Genomic DNA, 23,279 nt, shown 5'->3' on the forward strand with positions numbered 1-23,279 from the left:
GCATCTGGAGCCGAGTCCAAGGTGAGGAGATGGAGCATAACTTTACACTCATGGAATTACACTGTGGTTGCACAATACCGTGTCATAACTGAATTGTGACACTGTGCAACTGGAAGATAGATGTCCACTAATTCTTTTTTGTTTATGTACATATTTTGCAATTTAGCTCTAACTGTGCTTTCTCAGAAGTAACCAAGAAGCTACATTTTGCAGCCTTGCTTTAGCAAGTCAGTGAATCACATTTACTGGCAGAAGTGGTGAAAAGCATCACACACAGTGTGCAGTGCATAAAAACCAATTGTCTTCATTGTGTGCCTTCAGGTCATTTCTGACTTATGGTGACCCTAAGGCAAACCTATCATGGGGTTTCTTGGCAAGATTTGTTGAAAGGAGGTTTGTCATTGCCTTCCCCTGAGGCTGAGAGCATGACTTGCCCAAGATCACCCAGTGGCTTTTGTGGCTGAGCTGGAAACTGAACCCTGATCTCTAGAGTCACAGTCTAACACTTAAACGGCTGTGCCACACTGGCTCTTCACATATCAATCTATCTATGCCTAAAACTGTCCAGTGCCCAAGTGGATCATTTGCACAGGACTAGGAAAGAGAAGTCCAAACTGAGTCTGAAATGGCTACACTTGGAGAGCTCAGATACTTCCTACCATTTGCCCACAAAATGAAAAAGTTACATTTTTAAGAGTATTGTCGTTATTGTTGCATGCTTTCAAGTCACTTCTGATTTATAGCGACCCTAAAATGAACCTGTTGTAGGGTTTTCTTGGCAGAATTTGTTCAGAGGGGGGTTGCCTTTGCCTTCCTCTGAGGCTAAGAGAGTGTGACTTGCCCAAGGTCATTTAGTGGGCTTCCATGGCCAAACAGAGATTCATACTCTGGTTTCCCAGTGGACTAGAACAGCATTCACAGAATTTCCCAGCAAGCATGGCAGTCCCCAAAAAGTAGCTGAAAAATAACTTTTCAAAACTACTTTCAGAAAGGAAGGAGTAGGCTTCTGGTGTTGGCTGCTGAAAGATGACTAACCATTTGACACTACTTGGGCCTCTCTATGGACTTTATTGCACTGCCTCCGGTGCCCAATTTACCTCTTCCAAATTGGGCTCAAAGTCTGAAATTATGCTGATTTTATCACACTGACATTTTCTTCAGAATGGCTTTCCGTTGCCTCCAGTGTTGAATTCAGCCCGTGTAAATCGCTTCAGCTGCCATTTTTTTCCATTCCAAAGCTTCTGATTTGGAAAATATGGCCACCAAAGCAACTTACAGGGCCCAAATTCAAGACTGAAGGCAATGGGAAGCCATTTTGAAAGAAATGTCCATGTGATAAAATCAGCATAACTTCTGAATTTGAGTCCAGTTCGGAAGAAGTAAGTCAGGCACCGGAGGTGATATGATGGGGTCATTAATGGAACTGGCATGAGCCAGTGGATAAAGAATATGTGGATACAGAGGGCAACTAATCAGTGCCTATAGTGCATCATTTGATTCACTGGGATTGTGGGAAGAGCAAATGAATTCATAGATCCACTGTCAGTCACAGAGTGATGATATTCAGCATAAGATGACTGTAGTGCAACCACCACTTAACCACTTGAGTGCAGATTTACATTACACAATGTACACATAATCCATTGGTCCTAGGGGTGGCATGGGGGCAGGTGGGTGTTTACATGCGAACCTGTCTCTGCATCATGGATCTGCTTATGTCACATGCCCCTTATCTTATTCCACCACTGCTACTAGTGAGAAGACCCCCATCTGATATGGAATGGGATGCCTGACTGTAACCACATGACAGGCACCCCATTTTTATGTCAGACGTGATGGGGGGGTCTTCTCACTAGCAGCAATGGCAGAGTAAAGTAAGGGATGCATAGGGCTATCTGATGTGCTAGGATTTGTGGCGGTGTTTCCACAAAACTACACAGCAAACAGCAGGTCATGTTAAGACACTTTGACCCAGGATCAGGCTGAATCCATGTCTGGTCTGGTGGATCCCAGCCTGATCACAGCCTGGGGCTAATGGCCTGCATCATCCAAATAGGACACACACACACACACACCAGTCTACAAACGCTTATTCTACAATGTTTTTTCACTCAGTCTCAAAGGTGTTACAAGATCCCTTTTTCTACTGATTTTCCAGACTAACATGTCTATGGGGCGTTTCCACTTGCGATTTAAAACGATTTTAAATACAGCGGTTCGTTTTAAAACGACTCAAAATACAGTGAGTGTTATCCCGCTTTTCAAATTGCTTTATTTTTATCGTTTCCATTTACGTAACGTTTTATTTTGATTCGCTGTAATTGACACAGTATCGTTCCCATTCATGGATGAATCGGTGTGTATTTAAACTGGTTTTGTTACTTTTTCGTTCACATTCACTTGTTTCGGCTATGAATGTCATGTCAATCAAAGCGACGTCATCATGACGTCACAATAATTCGGAGTAACATGCATCGATGTAGCATGTTCCCACTACCTGACCATTTTTAATTCTTTTTAAATTTCATGGTTTTTTTTTAAAAGAGCCAATGAGGAGGCGCTTAAGTGCCTATGAGCCTGGAAAGTGCTCATAGGCTGGTTTAGGCAACCTGATGTGAGGGAGAGAGAAAACTGCCTCTCCCAAGAACTTTTGTTTGGTTGATTTGGAAGGAAGTTCGTGGGGAAGGATGGTTGAGGGAGAGAGAAAACTGCCTCCCCAAAGCACTTCTGCTTGGCTGCCTTGGAAGAAAGACCCCAGAGAGGCTGGGGGAAGTTCCTCCAGCAAAGCAGTTATCCTTCTGGCTTGGAGATTGGGGGAGTGATTTTTTTTGGAGGGGCGGCAGCCAATGAAAATCGTCTGCATCCGAGGCTCTTCTGTTGCATTTCCCCAGACAAGAAGGAGCCTTATTTGTCCTCTTCTGTGTCTCCCCATATTAACTGCCATAACTCAGTGCTAGAGAATCCTGGGAATGGTAGTTTATTATGGCACCAGCACTCTCTGGCAGAGGAGGATAAATGTCTCACAAACACAACAGTTCCCATAATTCCTTAGTATTGACCCACAGCAGGTTAAGGGGTCTCAAACTGTATTATTTCTACAGTGGGTTTTGAACTGCAGATGAGGTTTCTTTCCCCGTAAATTAAAAAAGTTGTTACTTTATAATTTACTTTAGAAATACACACACACATACAAATATACATTCATATGTGTATACAAACATACAAATATGTATGTGTGTATATACCTATATGTTTGTGTGTGTATATGTGTGTGTGTGTATGCATGTGTGTGAGAGCATTCATATATAAACATGTGTGTGTATAAATACACACACACACACACACCTACCTATCTATCTATATAGTGTGTGTGCCTGTGTTTTTGCCAAATCAGATCAAGGAGGAGAAGGCACAGGGCTTCATTGGGGAGAGAATCTTTGGGGAAGATTGCTCCCTGGGCTGTCTTGGGAGTGATGAAGCAGGGATGTCCTGCAAAACCCATCCCATAGTTCCTCTGGAAAGAGCCTTGATTCCCCAAATTCGCTTTGCCTGCCCCATTGATCTCTGGGCTGTCTGGGGGACAATCAAGCAGGCATGTCCTCCAAAGCCCATCTGCTGCTCAGGTACTCAGACAGAGGTGAAAAAGAAAAAAAGAATAGTTAAAAATGGTGTTCAGTGGCTCTCCTCACACATCGGTCTATGAATGAGGAGCAGAGGGGAGGTTGCAATCCACCAGAGGAAAGGCTATTATGTGAATGGAAGAAAATGGTGCTGGCTATGCAGAAAGAGACCAAAGAGGGTGACACCCCCAGGCCAGCCCCATGAGCGCTGCTCCTCCCATCTTCAGGTTCCCGAATCAGACACCGTTTCATTCCCATTTAAATACAGCGATTCGTATATCGGCACAAGGGATAACCTGGGGTAAAATCTACTATTTTTTTGCACCGGTTTATAGGCTTCTGATCTGGTTTAAATGTTTGGATTCGAATCAAATTCAAATCGCTGTGGGAATGATAGAGGGTAAATCTAGAACTGTTCTAGAGTTAATTCAAGATTGAGTGGGAACGATACACCCTGGATTCGCTTTGTAAACCGGTGTATAAGTGAGTGGGAACGCGCCCTATGTCTCTGGACTCTGTCACATGGCAGACCAGCATCATGAAAACGTGATTAAAATGTGGTAATAGCACTATCAGGGGGAAGATTATCTCACACACACCCATGCTTCTCCTATTTGTATCCCGTGCATAAACTGTAATGGATGTATAATTGGGTAATAACAGAAACTCCCGTTATTAAGATATTGCCATGTTTTAATCATGTTTTCATGATGCTTGCCTCCTCCGTGTGATAGCGTCCTCTGAATTCATAACTAAATTACTGATGTAGGATTTTCACCATTTTAACTTACTGTGGTTTTAGTTTTATTTGTCACATTGTGTTGGGAGCTACCTTGGATCCAAGTACTGAAGGGAAAGGGATGTAACTGAGCCTAGTTCTCTTTTGCACTGGGTTTCTCTGTTACACAAGAGAGTTTGGTAAAGTTACTTTTTGAAACTACAGTTCCTAGATACTCTTACATTCACATGTCTCCTCCTCTTCCTCCAAGCAGCTCACAACAATGTACATAAAGTTACCAGATTTTATTTTCAGAGCACACAGTTAGGACAGACAGAGGTAGGAAACACATGGCCTTCCAGATGTCAGACCTCAGCTCCCACCGGCCCTAGTCAGCACAGAGAAGTATGGCGGCTGATGAAAATTACAGCGCAATGACATCTGAGTTTTCTTCCTTTATGCTATGCTTATGGGTTCCCCCCTCCAAAAAATGACCCCTCTTGGAAGCAGAATGCTGGGTCAGGAGTCAGAAATAGCTTTATATATTCCTTATAAAACCTCATAAGGAAGGTTCCACTAAGAGACATTGGCTCCTACATTACGGGGATAGATAGGTCATAATGATATTTATGAGGTTACACAGTAGTTGTGCAAGACCATTTCGTTAGTGAATTGCATAATTGTGCAAACAAAGGAGTGTCCAAATGTGCAACACTGAACATTATGCATTTGTGTGCATGCTCAGTGCCTAATCGTGCACCATGCGTGGGATTTTGCTTCCACAACCTGGAAATGAATATGGCTATCATGCCTCGCACTCCCTTAGTGGAACTTATACATGACTATAACTCCCAGAATCCTCCAGCTAGCATACACTGCACAAACATCATCCCAGCAGCTGTCACTACATAAGGATCTGCCATTGAAGATGATGACTGAGAACAGTGGTGGCTGGTGATTCTGATGTCAGTGGGTCAGTGAATCCACATTTGGTTTTAATTCCAACTATGATATGTGCTGAACCTATTTGAGGGGCTTGGAGTCAATTTTTTGGGCTATGCTTTAAAGCAGGGTGGATAAAGTGCAGCACATGGTCCACATTCACCCTCTGTATGTGGTCCTAAAACTCCTCAGAAGCCTCAACCCCACTCAAAGTTTAAATTTTCCTAGGTGATTCTTCATCCCCAAACAAGTGAAAATAACAGCAGAACTCAGCAACTTTGCCCCCAGTATCCATGAACACACACCAAAATCTTTGAAATCCCATCCCCAGCAGCTGAAAACAAAACAGGACATGACGTGATGTGACATCATTTCCAGTCATCTAAGGTGTGATGGTGCAGGAGAAGTGCAGGGGTGAACCAGAATGGATGTACCATCTCATTGACAATGGAAGCCATCACCTGTGTATAAGGGCCTGATGGAATCTTTCTCTCCAAGATCTGCTGAGTCTATATCACAAATCTAAACCATTAATTTTGCAACACCTCTGGGGCTCCTTCATTCTGACCTCCCTTTCCCCATATTGTGGTTGCAGCATTTTCCCTGTAAAGGCAGACTCCACAAGGAAATACTCACAAAGGCTCATCATAGGAGGAAGAGGTGATCATTTACAAAGGAAGACAAAGGGCAGAGCCAGGCGGCGCCAGCGTCTAACCCCTGGGCACTGTGCCATCAACCACCGATTCCAAACCTTTTCTCCCCCTTAGGTTGCGGTGACATCCATGGGACTGCCCCAAGGCTTACTTGTGGTTTGGGTATGATGACAGCAATGGTTCACCAGTCCCTCAGCAGTATACATCACTTTTCCAGCTGCCCTTCTTTCAAATCACCCAGTGCCTCTGATTCATCATTGTGAGGGATGAAATTCTGCAACACAGACTATGTTTATAATTTAGAAATCCATAGTTAGGTTGCATAAATGCAATGAAGTTTTGTTAGGGAATTGTGAAGATGCACATTCAACAGCTAATGCACATCAGAAGCATACAAGAATGCTTATTGCATGCTTCTGATGTGCATTGGTTGTTGCCAAGTCACATGAAGGACTCCTGATGAGCATTAGCCACTCCTGATGCACTTTGGGCACTTCTCATATTCATTGGGCACTCCTGTTGATCTCAAGCACTTCCTAGTCAGTATCTGGATGTGCACTGGGAGTTCACTGATACATATTGGTTCTTGTTGTTCATCACTCCACTGGCTAGTATTGTGCAACAGACACCCATACGTTGTAATGTCATAGCAGCCCATAGGTGAATATGAACACTGCAAAAGTACTCCAGTGTTGTTTTTAACTGCCACCAAGTCAACTTGAATGAGAGTCCTCCAAGTCACCCTATCCACAATAGACCTGTTCAGGTCTTGCAGATTCAAGGTGGTGACTTTCTTGATTAGGTCAACTGTAATGGGGTCTTACTCTTTTCTTACTGCCTTCTGCCTTAACAAGCATTGTTGGAGATTTTCAGACAGGGAAAAAAAACTGGGAGTAAAAGGCATAATCCCAACATAAATGTGCGATCGAGCTGTAGATTTTCAGATGATGTTGCACTCATCCAAGACTTCACCCATAAAGCACTTGGCATGCACTGGCCACAAACCATTCATGGGAAGTCCTGTGAATAGCTTCTCAATAGCACAAATGAAGCATGATTGCGAGGGTATGAAAGTTAATCACAATTCATTTGTGCTATTGGGGAAGCAACTAGGAAGATTTACCCAGAATGCATTTCAGTGAGGGCAATCCATTTTCATTGCCAGGATTGGTTTTTCAGTGGATTTCAGTCTTCTTTTGAGATATAGGGCACAATTTTGTTTGGATCAAAATAATGCGGTGAAGTAATAAATGTTATTGTATTGTATTTTATTTGTGCAGCACGGAAACATGATTTGTAGGCACACACTGTTGCACCAAAATGGCACATGCACGAAACGATCAATTCCAGTGTACTAATCATTCATTCATGGCTGTGTGTAGAATGTGATCACCATATTATTTGGTATTTTTGTTACTATTATCATGTGTTTGCACTATTGTGTGAAAATATCGAGCGCTCTAGCGCTACTTTTGCATTACCTTTCATTACCACGATTATTGATGAATTGGCCTTGGTGTGATAAACTCCATTGTCTTTTCTAATGAGTCATGAGTTCTCATGGTATAGCCAATGTATGACAGCCTCAGTTTAGTTATCTTGGCTTCTAGGGACAGTTTAGGCTTGGTTGGTTCTAGGACCCATTTGCCATGACCTTAAATAATGATCTAGATCTGTTTGGGAGAAAGCTAATACTTTGCTGGAGTTTAAAGTCACACTGGGCCTGAACAGACAGGCCAAAATAAAGCTGCTTCGGGTCACTTTGGACATATTCTGTTTAAATTCTGCATGCGTCCTGAAGCCACACCAAAGCCACACTCCAGTCCTAAGGACTAGAGCACAGCTTTGGTGCAGCTTCTGGTCTCTTAAGATGTGTATGTCATTTAAACAACATACCTCCAAAGTGACCTGAAGCAGCTTTATTTTGGTCTGTCTGTTCGGGCCCACTGACACCGAAATTAAGGTGTAATTTGAATTCAGTATCTCATTTGTTTTTTACATTTTCCAGTTTCATATGTCTTTTTTAAAGGCCAGCCACACATCTGAACTTCAGGAATGAAACATGAAAATTGTCGACCTTTGCAAAAGTCAAATTGAAATAAGGGCAAATTTGATAAAATGTGAGTATGTATGAAGTATCACTCTCTGTTTAAAAAATAATAATAATCTGTGTTTCACATGCAAGGCTTACAAATCATGGGGTGATATTTAGGAGCGAACAGGCCATTATAGGCCAAATACCAGACCCATCTATGCCAGATTTTAGGTTTCTGAAGGAGCAACACATTTGTGAGGCCATGGGAAATGGCATTCTCCATTGTGGCACCCCAGCTGTGGAATGCCTTCCACCTGGATAACCAAGGTTGGTCTAATTTTGACACCAAGATAAAAAATGGCTTTTCATAAAACCCTTTGGGGCCTAATGACTGTACCCAGGATGTATATGTGTATGCTTTTATATTATTCTAATATCAGCCTTTTAAAACTATGCCATTGCTTTACATGTTTTTAGAATGTTTAAATTGTTTTATTGCTTTAATTTATTGCCTTGGTGTTCTTGACTGGAACCCTCTATTACAAGGTACATTACATGACATTAAGTGCAGTGGGCCCTTGGCATCTGCTGGTTTGGTTCCAGGATCCCCCATGGATATCAAAATCCATGGATGTTCAAGTCCCATTATATACAATGGTGTAGGAAAATAGAGTCCCTTATATAAAACAGCAAAATCAAGGTTTGCTTGCTTTATTTATTTATTTATTTATTTATTTATTTATTTTTGTATGTGAACATTTTCAAACTGTGGTTGGTTCAATTTGTGGATGCAGAATCTGTGGATACGAAGGACTGACTGTATAGAAACCCTATCAGTGAATTGGAAAGATGTGTACTAACAGGACAGCAGCAAGTGTATCCCATCTGCAGATGCTGAAGAGCTAGATTTTGTGGAGGGGTTCACATCCATTCATTAACCATAATTGTGAATCCCCAGCCGTTCCAAGATCATAACTCCATCTTGCCATCTCGTAACAACTGAACAAGATGCCAACACACTGTCAGTCAATAAATAATAAAATTACATTTTGATGTGACCTCATGTCACCCCTCAGACTTTTTTTAAAAATGCCTTGAAGATTTTGAGGCCACCAGCATGAAAGCAGAACAAACAGCACATGTATAAGGATATTTCAAATCTTCTGCCTATCTGCTTTGTCGCTAGGTGAGAAGAACCACCCAAAGATGAAATGGATTAATGTATAAAATGGAAAGCTATGGAATGAGCTGCTTATTTTGGTCCATATATAGTGTGACCTGCATAAGCATCACTTAGCACAATAATCACTCAGGTCAGAAGGAATGTGCAGTTTAAATATCTCTCTAATTCAAACAGTGACTGTATGTATAGCCCTCTAACCCTCACCTTAATTGTTTGAATCTAAAGAGGGTGGATTAACTTGCTATCTCATTATACTTATCTGAGCTTGCCTGTTGGCGTTTTTCCTCTTTTTATATATTGGTATCAGTTGGATATAAATAGTTGTTTGATCTGCTTAATAATAGCTTTACACAGCTACTTAAGAACCATAAATAATATGTTCTATTTTAATGTTGTTTTATCAATGATTTTCTGCACCCGATAGCCTTTATACCTTTTAAATGATTCTATGCCAGTAACCTTCAATCATCTCAGGTCTGAAACTTGCCTTTTCATTTGGCAGCTGCTACACAAGAATTAGTTTTGCATTTTTTCTTAACACCTTTCCCAATCTAGTGCTTTCCAGCGCAGGATGACTGGAAATAGTGAATTTGCAGTCCAACAGATTGCACAAACCTCTTTTTATTTAATTTCTTGAATTTATATCTTGCCTTTTTCCCGAGATGGGATCCTTCCTTTCATAATCTATCTTTCTCAGGGCACATGGCGCACTTATATTGCAGACATATTGACCTAATCATTGCTTCTTCATAGTTCTCTACAGCTGCATCTACACTGCAGAATTAACTCAGCTTGACACCACTTTAACTGCCATGGTTCAGTGCTATGGAATTCTGGAATCTGTTGTTTTGCAAAATATTTAGACTTCTCTGTCTGAGCACTCTGGTGTCACAAAAAACTACAAATCCCAGGATTCCATGGGATGGCGCCATGACAGTTAAAGCGGTGTCATATTAAATTAATTCTACAGTGTGGCAGGAGCCTACATTGTTTGGATGGACATCTTGACATTTATTTATTTAATTTGTGGTGCAGATTTGTTCTGACTCTTTCTTATGAGTTCAGAAAAGCTACTTTTTGAACTACAATTCCCAGAATCTCTCAGTAGCTCTGCTAGCTGGGGGATTCTGAAAGTCCAAAATCCAACTGTTCCAAGCTCTGTGCTTTCTCCTTCATTGCCTCTTCTCCCCAGCCTTTTGAATCTCTTTTCCCTAAAAATATAAATAAGTGAAAAGGTTGCAATGTCACTGATGCAAGCTGCCTGAAGATGGATCTCTGTCTACCAGAAGATAGACACTAATATTTACTGTCACTGAGCCTCAGCTCGTGGATCCTTATATTTTGTAATATTGATCTTTTAGACTGTACGCCATTTGGCAGGTTCTTATTCTTATTCTTTTCTTATTTTAATTTGATTTCTACTATGTAAAGCACTGTGCAATTTGTACAGCGCTCTATAAATAAATGATAATAATAATAATAATAATAATAATAATAATAATAATAATGGCTTATGATTTTAGGGACCAAGAGATTCCTAGAGAAGACACTTGTCTAGGCATTTGTAGGTCCTCCAAGACAATGCCATGGCCAGCCTTTGGCTGATGTTGATCATAGGATTGTGCTGGAGGACCTAGAGAATCCTAGAGAGGTGTTATTTTGAGTAAAACAAAGTGTGTGTGTGTGTGTGTGTTTTATTTGTGGTTTTTCCATTTTCACGGGGGTCCTGTGCCCCTATCCCCAGTGAATTTGGAGGGTCCACTGTATAGTGTACTATATAAACTATATAATATATTATACTCTGCTTTCTTCTTGCTGGCTGGCAAATACCATCTTATTTAAATAGTCTTTCAGTCTGTACATGGTTGGGGTGGAACAGAGGTGGCCAAATGTGGAAGACTAGGAGGCCACATTATCCCCAGTGCACCTGTTCCCACAAAAAAAAAGGAATATTTTGTTTCCAAATACCCTCCAGGGGGCATGGGGACATTCCTATAATGTTTTGGGGCCTTCCTGGGCCATTTTAGGCTCAGGAAAGGCCTTTTCTTAACTATAGGAAGTAAGTTAAAGTCACTCCTGGTTTTGGGGGGAAAAGGCATCCGTTGGGGCTAAATAGAACAGGACCCCCCCCCCCCCAAAAAAAAAAACATGAGCCAGTGTGACGTATGCATTTGGACAGAGAGAGTCAAATCGTAGGAGTTTATCACATGGGAGGCTAAGTGCCTAAATCCCAACATTAAAAAACAGGATTTAAATCCAGGACAAATCCCTCAAAAGCAGGACCGTTTTCACACTCGTGAGGGGCACTGGGCATTAACACGAAAATAAACTTTACAGAAAGTGGACAAAATCGGCCATTTTTTATTTTCCTGAGAATCCCAGAAGTAAAAAGCATCCCATTTTGTCCACTTTTTGTGTGGTTTATTTTTGCGTTACTGCTCAACACCCATGATGTTGTGTGAAAATGATCCCACTTTTTTCACTTTCTTTACATGTTAATACATGACATCATGTGAAAATAATCCCGCTTTTGCAGGATTTTCCTGTTTTAAATCCCATTTCTGCACAGGAAAACCCTCATATGATAAACTCCTTAGTCATATAGGAAAAAGTCTGGAAATGGTGAACTATCAGTTCCCTCCTTGGGATTTTTTTCTGAAACCCTTGAGTAAAATTAGCTGTAGGTTTTACTCAATAGTATAGCCAGAGGCAAAAGGAAACTGCTTAGGTGGTATGAAGTGGTATATAAATGAAGCTGCTATTGCTAAAGGAGGCGAGGGCTCCTAGGGTTGCCAGAATAATATCTGGAGATCAGTCCTGTACCTTTAGTTATTGCATAGAACAGGGAATTGTAGCTGGTGTAGCTTGTTACCTGGTTTCATGACAAGCAACACCTGCTAAAGCATGCCCGAAGGAGGGTGACTAAAATGGTGAGGGGTCTGGAAACTGTGCCCTATGAGAAACAACTTAGGGAGCTGGGTATGTTTAGACTAGAGAAGAGATAGTTAAGCGGTGATATGATAGCCCTGTTTGAATATTTGAAGGGATGTCTTATGGAGGATGGAGCAAGTTTGTTTTCTGCTGCTCCAGACAGTAGGACATGAAACAATGGATGCCAGCTCCAGGAAAAGAGATTCCACCTCAACATTAGGCGGAACTTCCTGGCAGTAAGGGCTGTTCAACAATGGAACACACTCCCTCGCAGTGTAGTGGAGTCTCCTTCCTTGGAGGTCTTTAAACAAATGGCTGGATGGCCATCTGTCAGATATGCTTTGATAGGTTGGACTGGATGGCCCTTGCGGTCTCTTCCAACTCTATGATTCTATGATTATAGGAAATTCCCTCTTCTACACAACCATTAAAGGTATAGGAACCCCCTACTTTTTTCATTCTGGCAACCCTACAAGTCCTGTACCTTTAATAGTTACACATGTCCAGAGCAAATTAAAGAAGAAATTCTTCTCTTCCGATACTATTAAAGGCGTAGGAGTCCCATCCTCTTTTGCACCTGGCCACCTTATCTGATACTCTCCGAAATGGTCAAAATAGTTAATTTGAATGTTTGGAAAGATTAGTTTTTGGTGACTAGAACAAGAAACTTTTCCATACTGTGCTTTGGAAACATAATCGCAATGGGTTCAGACATGCCAGAGGAAAAAACAAACAGCAGCAAGTGAAAACCTTCAAATTTGCAAAAGTTACCGCAGAAATTCATTTCCTTTTCTTCTTCTCCTTTCCAAATAACAATAAAATATGCCACTAGGCATATAGATGAAAGAACCAAAAATCTCACTCAGACACAGCTAGATAAGCCTGAAGCCTGGAAGTGGAGTTAAAACACTGACTCATTGTTTAGCTTGTAGTGCTTACTCAACTTTTATGTCTCCCTCCTTGCCCACAACCACAGGGTGTGTGAGACACCAGGCAGTCAATCCCTCTGGTGAGAAGTTATGGCGCAGTATTTATGGCAAGAGCCATAACATCAACGCTGATGGTGCAGTATGTGGTTTTTCCGCCTGGCTTACTGAAAACTCAGAAGGAAAGAACAGACATATTTTCAGGAGTACTTTAGTTGTATATTCCTGCATGGTAGAGGGTTGGACTCGGGCTGCATCTACACTGCAGAATGAATGCAGTTTGACACAGCTTTAACTGCCATGGATAAAAGCTATAGAATTTTGGGATTTGTTATTTTGTGAGATATATAGCATTCTCTGTCAGAGAGCTCTGGTTCCATGACAAACCAGGATTTGATAAGATGGAGCTACAACAGTTCAAGTGGTATCAAACCACATTAATCCTGCAGTTCAGATGCAGCCTAGGTTATCCTTCCACCTCCACCTCTGCTTTAACGTGTTGTTAATTGCTGTCAAATCAGTTCCAATTACAGGTGATCCTGGAAATGAGAGGTTTGGAGATCCCTGGTCATCAACTGCTGTGCTTCCAACTTATGGGTTTTTTTTGGGGGGGGGGGCAAGATTTGTTCAGAGGAGGTTTGGCATTGCCTTCCCTTGAGGCTGAGAGCACATGCCCAAAGTCAGCCAGTGAATTCAATAGCCAAGCTGGGAACCTAACCCTCATCCCAGAGTCATAGTCCAATGCTTAAACCACTAGGCCATGCTGAACTTATTTGTTTTTGTTATGGAGTATTGTTCTATATTGTGTGGCCTCCTACCCATAGTTTGAAATACACAGAAATTTACCATATTACTGAGAAGTGTGTCACTCAACTGAAAAGAAAGTACTGCTTGGAGGAGGATTCTGGATATTGTAGTCCATAAAGTCAGGTTTTCTAGATCTGGTTTTTGGGGACCTTTACAGAAGGGTCTAACCTATGTAATCCCATGCTGAATAAAATGTGAGGGTCTTCAAAGAGTCACAAGACATTTTGATAGGTCTGCAGGGGAAAGTTTGGCTCTATGGAACTTTTTGTTTGGTTATTTAAATGTGCTCAGCAGAGTTATCATGCCTCCAGTTTGGGACCACATCTTCTCATGCACTCCTAGTGCAAAAGCCAGTATGCTCTTGCATAGTGATGGAATGGAAATTTGTGCAAAGGGAGTGAGGAGAGGAAAAGGGCTGCTCTGTTAAAAATGAAAACCAAAAAGGCATTTACCATGCTACCACCTCCTGATCCCACAGTCTACTGCTTGGGGAACTCTGATTATTGCTGACCAGTATTTCTAAGACCGCATCCACACTGCCGCAATAATCCGGTTTGACACCACTTTCACTGCCATGGCTCAATTCTATGCAATTCTGGAACTGTAGCTTGTTGTGGCCCAACAAACTACAATTCCCAGATTTCCATAGAATTGAGCCATGGCAGTGAAAGTGGTGTCAAACCAGATTATTGCTGCCGTGTGGATGCACCCTAAGGCAGGAGTGGAAAAAAGGTGGCCACACTTTGTAGCATCTGAAGCTCCCTACCCATCCCTCCAAGCCCCCCATTCAAAAAAGTGTGTTTTTAAAAAAAAAAAAAACAGTTCTTGCCCCCAAACTATGCAGAAAGCTCCCCAAACTTGTGAAAACACACAAAATCGCCCCAATAAGAACCTCAGAATGCCATGCTAGCTCCACATGCTTCTGTTTAGTCCCTCTCAACATGGTGACTGGAAGTGATTTCTCCAGTGCTGGGATTTAAGGCAGCTAGCAGCAATCCTGTGAGAAAAGTCAGGTTGAGAATTAGAGAAATGGGTTCAAGGTGACTTGCAGATTAAAGCTTTGTTTTTCCAAATCCCAATCCAAATATCTAGCTCTTGCACAGCATTGGCTCAAACAGGTTTTACCACCTACACTGAGAAGGATAAATGCTTGCAGCATCATTTTGTGACAGTAATAAAAGAGTACAGTGGGCCCTCCACATTCATTGGAGTTAGGGGCACAGGACCCCGTGAAAGTGGAAAAATCACAAATGAAAAGCCATTATTAAATCTCTATATTTTAAATTTATTTTTATTTATTGTACATATGTCCCATCTTTCTCCTGAAATGGTGGGAAGTGACCACAGAGTTGCACTGGAGGACATAGAGATTCCTAGAGAGAACATATTAATCAAACCTGCAAGAGTCAGAGGAGTTTATCACATGGGGACAATTGGAAGTGTAAAAGGGGTTTATCCCATGAAAATCATGCATTCACAATTAAGATTTTCACATGTCATGAATAAAGTACCACCATCCCCGAAATACCCCACGAAAACCACACAATTGCGATAAAGTTTTTCACACGACAATGTAATCAAAAGTGATTAAAACGCCATTAACCCAGGAATAACCAGGCAATAAACAGCAACAAATCATTCACTGGGAAATTCCTGGGATAATGACCACTGTGTGTGAAAATTTTAATTGTGATTTAATAGTAATTGCACAATTTTCATGGGACAAGCCCTATTTAAACTTCCAATTTTCCTCTATATGATAAATCCCAAAGCTGCAAATGTGGAGGGCCAACTGTATTGTTCATATGTGGATTTTGAATTCCTGCCCTTCCCCAAGGATAGATTTAATTATAAAGTTGCTGTAAACTTGATAATTTCAAATATATCACACAATGTGTCTGATATATTCTGGCAAAGTTTTGTCGTATTTATATATTTCATTTGTTTATTCTTGCCATGAGTTCTTTTGAGCACAATTTTGAAGAGGCAGCTTATTAATAAAATAACCATTGACATCCCCCCCCCAACTGTCCATTTGAGAGGTATAGTTCAGACTAATCCTCTGTTGTCCCACTTTTTCAGCAGCTTTGAAAATGTCCCAGAGTCTCTCTCTCTCCTCCTCCTACTTTCCCCTCTTTTCTTCAGTTTTACTGCAGTTACTGCAAACTCAGTCCAATGTGCAAAAGTGATTTGCACTCCATTAACTCCGCATGAAGGGGAAGAGAGAAGAGAGTGTTACCTTTCTCTTCTCAGCAGGACCAGGCAAAAGCAAACTGCTGCTACATCTCTAAGCCTGGATGATCTTCTACATTAACAACTTACACCATATTGGCCACACTCTGATATTGCTTGGCCATATGTGTCTTGGTTTTCATTTGTGAACCCTTTGGAGGTTATGCCATGATGAATGAGAAACTACAGGCTGGTTAAAATCAAGGTTGGTAGATTTCTTGCTGAATCAAGGTAGAAAATTTATATCTCCTGATATAAAATAAATCCCAGAGCTGTAAACTGAGGTGCATAGGGAACTTGTCATTTACTAAATACTGCACAGATTAGCTCATCTTTTGGTGTGTAGGTTGGCCAAGATTGGTGCCACCATTTAACTCTTCACGCCAGTGGCGAAATAATTCAAGTGCTGCAATTTTCAACCCCCATGTTTTTTAATGAGTCTTTAGAGCCTCAAAATAACACACTCGTAAAGGCAATCAAAGTAAAATCCACACTGAGGGGAAAACAATGCTCTGTTTTAAACAGGAGAGAACTGTTGAGGATGCAAAAGGGAAAAAAAACTAAACTAAATGAGCCCTGGGTTTTCTTGGCATTTCACAAAACACAGGCAATAAAATGTCCTCATAACAAAATACAGGATTATACAGGAGGTCAGGCAGACCTGATGAAAAAGAAAGGTGGAGGGAAGCAATCTAGTGTGTCACCTTTCAGACTAGCTAGCTTTCATAGATTTCAAACCACTTCCTCAGACAATCTACTTTTTCAGATAAGATCAATGTTCAAATGACAATTAGTTCAATGTCTCTGAAGAAATGGGCTGAAATCCATGAAAGCTCATGCTAAATAAATCAAGCTTCTCCATTTCCAGCTCTTCTACCATTATTGTTGGAGTTGGCAGTAGTAAGTCAAAGACCTATGCAACACAGCTGGATCCCTTCCAGTCTGCCACATCCCATTGTGCGTGTATGTGCCTTCAAATTAAATGGCAACCCCATCATTCTCATAAGGGTTTTTTTTTAGGCAAGAATTACTCAGAGGTGGTTTTGCTGGTTCCTTCCCCTGAAATATAGCTTACAGCATCTGGTATTTGTTGGCAGTCTCCCATCCAAATACTAACCAAAGCTGATCTTGCTTAGCTTCCAAGATCAAACAAGATCTGGTGTCTTTAGGTATTTAGGCTGCCTGTAATTTGTACCAGCTTCCTCCCCTCACTACTCATTGCCCCCCCCCCCTTACACATATTATATAAGAGCATATCATGTCCCCTTTTACCTGACTGGATCCATCTGACAAAAACAGTAAGGTGGCAAACCCATGTGGGTTTCTGCAAAACAGAATTATGGCAGTGGCATTCACAATCCATCTTGATCACATTCCGCTTCCTTTTTGTACACCCCCCCCCGCTTTAAAAAAAAAAAACATTTTTTATTCAGCAGCCCCCAATATTTTGCAGAGACCCATTAGCCCAGGTGAAGGAAAATTGTATAGACTTTCTCTAAGCAAGGTAGCACCACAGGGACTGTTCCTCTGGCAGAGTTCAAACTAGTCACAGTGCTATCCTCTTTATTTTGGCTTCCCTGTGTTGAGAAGGTGGTTTCAAGAGATATTTTGAGAGAAACCAGCCCTTGGATTAACACCCATTTGGTTCACAGTTGATTTTATCCTCCTTCCGGAAACCCTCCAGACTCACTGCAAATTTTAACTTCCAGGAGACATTTGCAGCCAATGAGTTCAAACTAATTCCTCTTTCCACACCATCCATTTACTGAAGGAGATTTGTTGCCCTGCTATAAATATTTGTCCTCAGTGCTTCAGAAATTCCAAGAGGCAGCTCCTCGGCTTCGGGATTAAATTAATGCCACTCTTTCTTTCCATGCTGTATAATACAACACAGCTATCTGGGTTGATTTTTCCAGCTGAACCCATTTTTAGGCAATCCTAAGCTGCAGTTTTTCTTTCTTGGGTAGAGAGAGGCCAGTCAGCCTCCCCAGAGGTGGCTAAGACTCTAATTCTGGATCTGTGTAAGAAAAGTTTCTAAATTCCTCTTGGTTGATCATAGACAGAATTCCTTCTTCAATAGGAGTTAAGATGGGCTCTTCCTTTAAAAACTCTGGGTCAAAGTTGCTCACATCTTCTTTGGATTTCTGCCAAATGGAAAATGGAACAAAAATGTTAGTGTCTATAATTATTTGCTTTGTTTTCCAAATAATGCCCAGAAGAAAAGTCACACTGGTGTCATGGTGATCATCAAAAAGCATTTTTCTGAATTTTTCAGAAACTGAGTTAGAAAAGGCATCTAATATGATATTTTTGTTATGTAATTGCCCTTCTTCACTCACTGAATTTTATGCAGGTTCTAGACATTGTCATCTTCCATTCAGTGGTGTACTGGAGATGGGGTTTGCAGGGTTGATGCCCCATGAAAGTTTGATAAACAGTGACTCCGATATCATTTCCCACTCCCACCCACTTGGACTCTCTTGTTCTCTCTAGGTGTAGCTGTAATTTCCACAGTAGCTATGGGTAAATGGGTTTTCCCATCAACAATTATGAGCTGTATACAGTGGCCCACCCTTATCCATGGTTCTGCTTTCCATGATTTCAGTTAGCCACAGTCAGACATGATCTGAAAATATAATGTCGTCCCTCCTTATCTGTGGTTTTACACTCTGAGGTTTCAGTTATCTGTAGACAGTGGAAACAATCTTGGGGTCTTGGAACATAGCCCCCTACAGATAAGGAGGGGACTACTATCCAAAGTATTAAGAGGTGGCTTGGCCTTGAAAGGGCATGTTTCACTAAAGAGCTGCTCTTGAAAGAGCTGAAAACTGCTAAAAATTACTGTACACACACACACAGAGGTCTTGACATCTCCCCACAGTTTTGTACCATCCTTGAGGGAGATGGCATAGGATCTGTCATGATAAGAGCCTGTACTTCAAAATTTGCCTCTAAATCGCTGCTAGTGTTTTCCCACCTTTCCCCTCAATTCTGTTCTAAGTTTTATTCTGATATTTAATGGAATTATCCAAGGCGCTGAACCCTTTAGGGGAGTAAGATTCTACACCTTGGATAGTTCTCTTAAAATTCAGATCAAAACCCGGAGTGGATTCACCTCCCCACTAATATTGGAGTCACTATCTTTTATTGGTAATATCTGAAGAAACTAGTCAAATGGGAGCAGAGAGTTCTGCAAGGCACTGTAAAACCCAGATTCCCCTCATTCTTTGATATAAATGCACCAGTTGCCCTCTCATTTTTTACTGTTCCAAGGACATCGGAGAGTGGTGGAGTCTCCCTACTTGGAGGTCTTTAAACAGAGGCTGGATGGCCATCTGTCAGGTATGCTTTGATTGAGAGTTCCTGCATGGCAGGGGGTTGGACTGGATGGCCCTTGTGGTCTCTTCCAACTCTATGATTCTTTGATTCTATGCCAGATACAACCTAAGCCAGCATACAGAGATGTCTGCTACATTCCTCAATACTTACAATTCGAGGCCGGAAAGGTGGCTCGATCAGGCGTTGGTTCAGCAGGTCCCAATCCAATTCTTTAAAATATGGGTGCAGGAGGATAGCTTTCTCCCCACCAAGGGGACTACTGCCTAGGCGCATTTTGGGGTTCTTGGTCATGAACTGGGGGAAAAAAGGGAAGGCGGTTGGAATTAGCCAAAGAAGGGAATGGTTAGGGTGGCCACTACTACCATTAGAAATCTGCCACCAAAGCCATTTGCCACTTTGCTTCATGGTAGGACCGATCATGTGCACATCAAAGCACACAAAGTTACTTCCAATCCAAATATATTCTTGGTTTCTACAACCCTGCTCACACACCAAGAAAGGAATGCATGTCTGCCTATAAATATAGTTCTAGCAATAATGCCTCTTTTATAAAGGTTTCTGCCCAGCCAGTCAGGCTGCAACTATCCCTCCACCAGGGAATCCAATTACCACAGACAGAAATTTTGGTTGATGTGGTGCGTGGGTCTTGTAGCAAATGAAAAAGAAAGACACCCTAGAGGCAGACTTCCCTAGCCCCAAATCCTCCTGATTTTCTGGACAACAGCTGCTATCAGCCCAGACAACACTTCGAAATTACCATGCTGTTTGAGGATTATGGTAACTAGAGTCTAACACATCTGGAGGGTGTGGTGAGACTATAGTAATAAATGTAGAGAACAAAAAAGGCTGGTGAGATCAAAGGAAGTTCCCAAAGAAAGAAGCAGCTGCATTACAAAAATTTTATCTATAACTCCATCTTTCCTCAAAGATGGGGCACACCGTATTCGCTCCAGTTTTGTGGGGTGGGGAAAATGCAATGTGTTTCCACACACATTTCATAATTGTATTGCAGTAAAACTGTGTGTAAATATTTGTGCATCCCACCTTGATTCATGTTGGCTAGAGCATTCTGGAATAAGGACAATGTGGCTGGCCTTGAGAAAGGCATCAGGATGGCCCCCCAGGAGTCCTGTTTTGTATGGGATGTCCCCAATTTGGGGGCCTGAGTCCAATCATATAGTGGGGCTATTGTCTGAGTGTGGTATATTCTGTCATATTTTTGTTGGGTCATTGTAACATGTAGTATGTTTAATGTTTGAGGTATGCAAAAGACTTATTTATAGATGTTATAGGTTTATTGGGAAATGCTGAGTGATGGGAGTGCAGTCCTTGATTTTGCTATTTTGTATAAAGAACACAATTTTACTTGTTGTTGTGTGCCTTCAAGTTGTTTCCAATTTATGGCAATCCTAAAGTGAACATATCATGGGGTTTCCTTGGCAAGTTTCTTCAGAGGGGATTTGCCATTGCCATCCTCTGAGGCTGAGAGAGAGTGACTTGTCCAAGGTCACTCAGTGGGTTTCATGGCTGAACTGAATTTCAAACCCTGGCCTCCAGAGTCATAGTTAACACTCAAACCATTACATTACGCTGGCTCTCTCATTTGACTATGCCATTGTATTTAACAGGAGTTAAGCATCCATGGATTTTGATATCTACAGGGGGTCCTAGAACCAAACCCCAGCAGATACCAAGGACCCACTGTAATACCTAATCCCCCTGTTACATATGGAAAACAGATTTATGCTCAGAAGAAATGGGTGACTCATTTCCAAAGATGCTGTTTTTACTCTTTAATATAGGAATTCCTTAAACTGACTAAATTAGTTAAAAAGATTTGATTCCAAGCTCAGAGTTTGCCTTCAAGCATCTGTCTGGACAGACAAAAGAAGCCTTACTGAATTCAGTAGAATTGTGTATAGCATAAAATATTTTTTAAGATTAAGAGGGGAGGGGAGGCTATTAAAGGCAGATATGATAAGCATGTTAGAAAACAATGTGGAAAATCTGTAGTGCTGTGTTCAAGACCTCGGCAGCTACGGCTACATTAGCAGCCAGACTGGATTTTAATAATACTTTTACTTATATTAATCCAATTCATTGGATTATTTTAAACTATTTTTGCACCTCACTTCTCTGGAATGGGTGTAACAGACATAACATTTCAAATATTTATTTGAAAATATTTTTTTAAATTGCCGCAAAATAAAATGTACACCTTTTTAGAAAAATGGCCCTGTAAAATAACTGTCACCTATTCTGTGAAGGTTTGAGTGTTGGACTACAACTCTGGGGACCAGGGTTCGATTCCCAACTCGTCCATGAAACCCACTGGGTGAACTTGGGCAAGTCACAATCTCTCAGCCTCTGGGGGAAGCAATGGCAACCCTCCTCTGCCAAATCTTGCCAAGAAAACACCATGACTGGTTTGCCTTAGGGTCGCCATAAGTTGGAAATGACTTGAAGGCACACAACAGCAAATTTTGTGAAATGTTTCTCTTCTCTAAATGTTGAACTAATATTGTGAGCAGGAGTCAACCCTGGTCAGAAGTTTGATCTGTTTATCTGGAGTAATGCTCTTTTAGTTCTTCTTTACCCAGTAGACTGACTTTCCTATTGTTTGGAAATACTATTTGTCTTGGAAAAGCCAACCACAGCTTCTTAATTAAAAGCAGTGGAGGAGGAATATGGGTAGAATTCCCTTCAAGAACACAAAAGAGTTTGCCTTTCTTTCCAAACTATTCCCCTTGCATCTACAGGTCACTGCTGTTTTCCTGATGAAGCTGCTTTCTCAAAAATGCTTCAGAAAAAGGACTGACCTGCCAAGACCTTCCACCCAAAGGGGGATTTTGGGAAAGTAATATGGCTCCAAAAAGGAAATGGCAAAACTACCCCAGAGGAAACAGACTCCTTCTCATGGGGATTTCTAAGGAGAAGAAGCCTGAGAACTGCAGACACAGCCTTTCCTGTTTTGTTTTCTTGATACCAGAGAGAGACTACGTATGGAGACACTAAATGTCATAAAAACAGTAGCTGCCTGCAGTGATTTGAAATTGGCCTGGCTGAATTTCAGATCTTGTTATTTGTCTGCTTCACATTCAGCCTAGATAAAACTAAAGCCAGGGCTGCCACTGAGAAAAGTGGCTTAGGTCCAAAACACACAGTTCAAGACTGCTTTAACAGCCCTGGCTCAATGCTAGGGGATTCTGGGAACTGTAGTTTTGTGAGATATTTAGCCTTCTCTGTCAGAGAGCTCTGTTCCCACAATAAACTACAATTCCCAGGGCACTTAAAGTGGTCTCAAACAGGATTGTTTCTGCCTTGTGTTTTGAACCTTAGTTAGACTAAACCCTCATCTACACTACAAAAATAATGCAGTTTGATACTACTTCAACTGCCATGGTTCCATCCTATGGAATCCTGGGACCCTAAGGTGACCCTATCATGGGGGTTCTTGGCAAGTTTCTCCAGAGAGGGTTTGCCATTCCCATCCTCTGAGGCTGGGAGAGTGTGACTTTCCCAAGATCACCCAGTCGGTTCCATAGGATTTGTACCCTGGTCTCCAGAGTCATAGTCCGATAGTCAAACTACTACATCATTCAGCCGCTACACTCCCTGCACTGAAAACCACTGGCTCCTGGTCATGATGTCTCTACATTATGTATGTATGTATGTACGTGTGTGTGTGTGTGTGTGTGTGTGTGTATGTGTGTGTGTGTGTAAGTGCCTTCAAGTTGCCTGTCAACTCATGGCAACCCCATGAATTACATAGGGTTTTTTTAAACAAAGAATACTTAGAGGTGGCTTTGCCAGTTCCTTCTTCTGAAATATAGCCTACAGCATCTGGTAGTCATTTGTGGTCTCCCATCCAAGGTCCAACCAGGGTTGAGCCT

The 23,279-nt window shown here is 41.5% G+C and overlaps 1 protein-coding gene across 1 annotated transcript in view; it reads right to left on the minus strand.

Moving 5' to 3' along the window:
- Window positions 1–16,188: 16,188 nt before the first annotated feature.
- PRKCH (protein kinase C eta) overlaps window positions 16,189–23,279 on the minus strand; it is a 141,853-nt gene continuing 134,762 nt past the window's right edge. Inside the window, exons 13-14 of the mRNA XM_089522759.1 lie at window positions 19,537–19,680; window positions 16,189–18,191 (exon numbers count right to left, since the gene is read on the minus strand). Coding sequence (XP_089378885.1) covers window positions 18,045–18,191; window positions 19,537–19,680 — 291 coding nt within the window. The 3' untranslated portion in view covers window positions 16,189–18,044. The remainder of the gene's footprint in view (window positions 18,192–19,536; window positions 19,681–23,279) is intronic.

The sequence above is a fragment of the Sceloporus occidentalis genome, unplaced genomic scaffold, assembly GCF_023333645.1.
Source record: "Sceloporus occidentalis isolate IW3139 unplaced genomic scaffold, rSceOcc1.0.p SCAF_4, whole genome shotgun sequence".
Classification (NCBI taxonomy): Eukaryota; Metazoa; Chordata; class Lepidosauria; order Squamata; family Phrynosomatidae; genus Sceloporus; species Sceloporus occidentalis.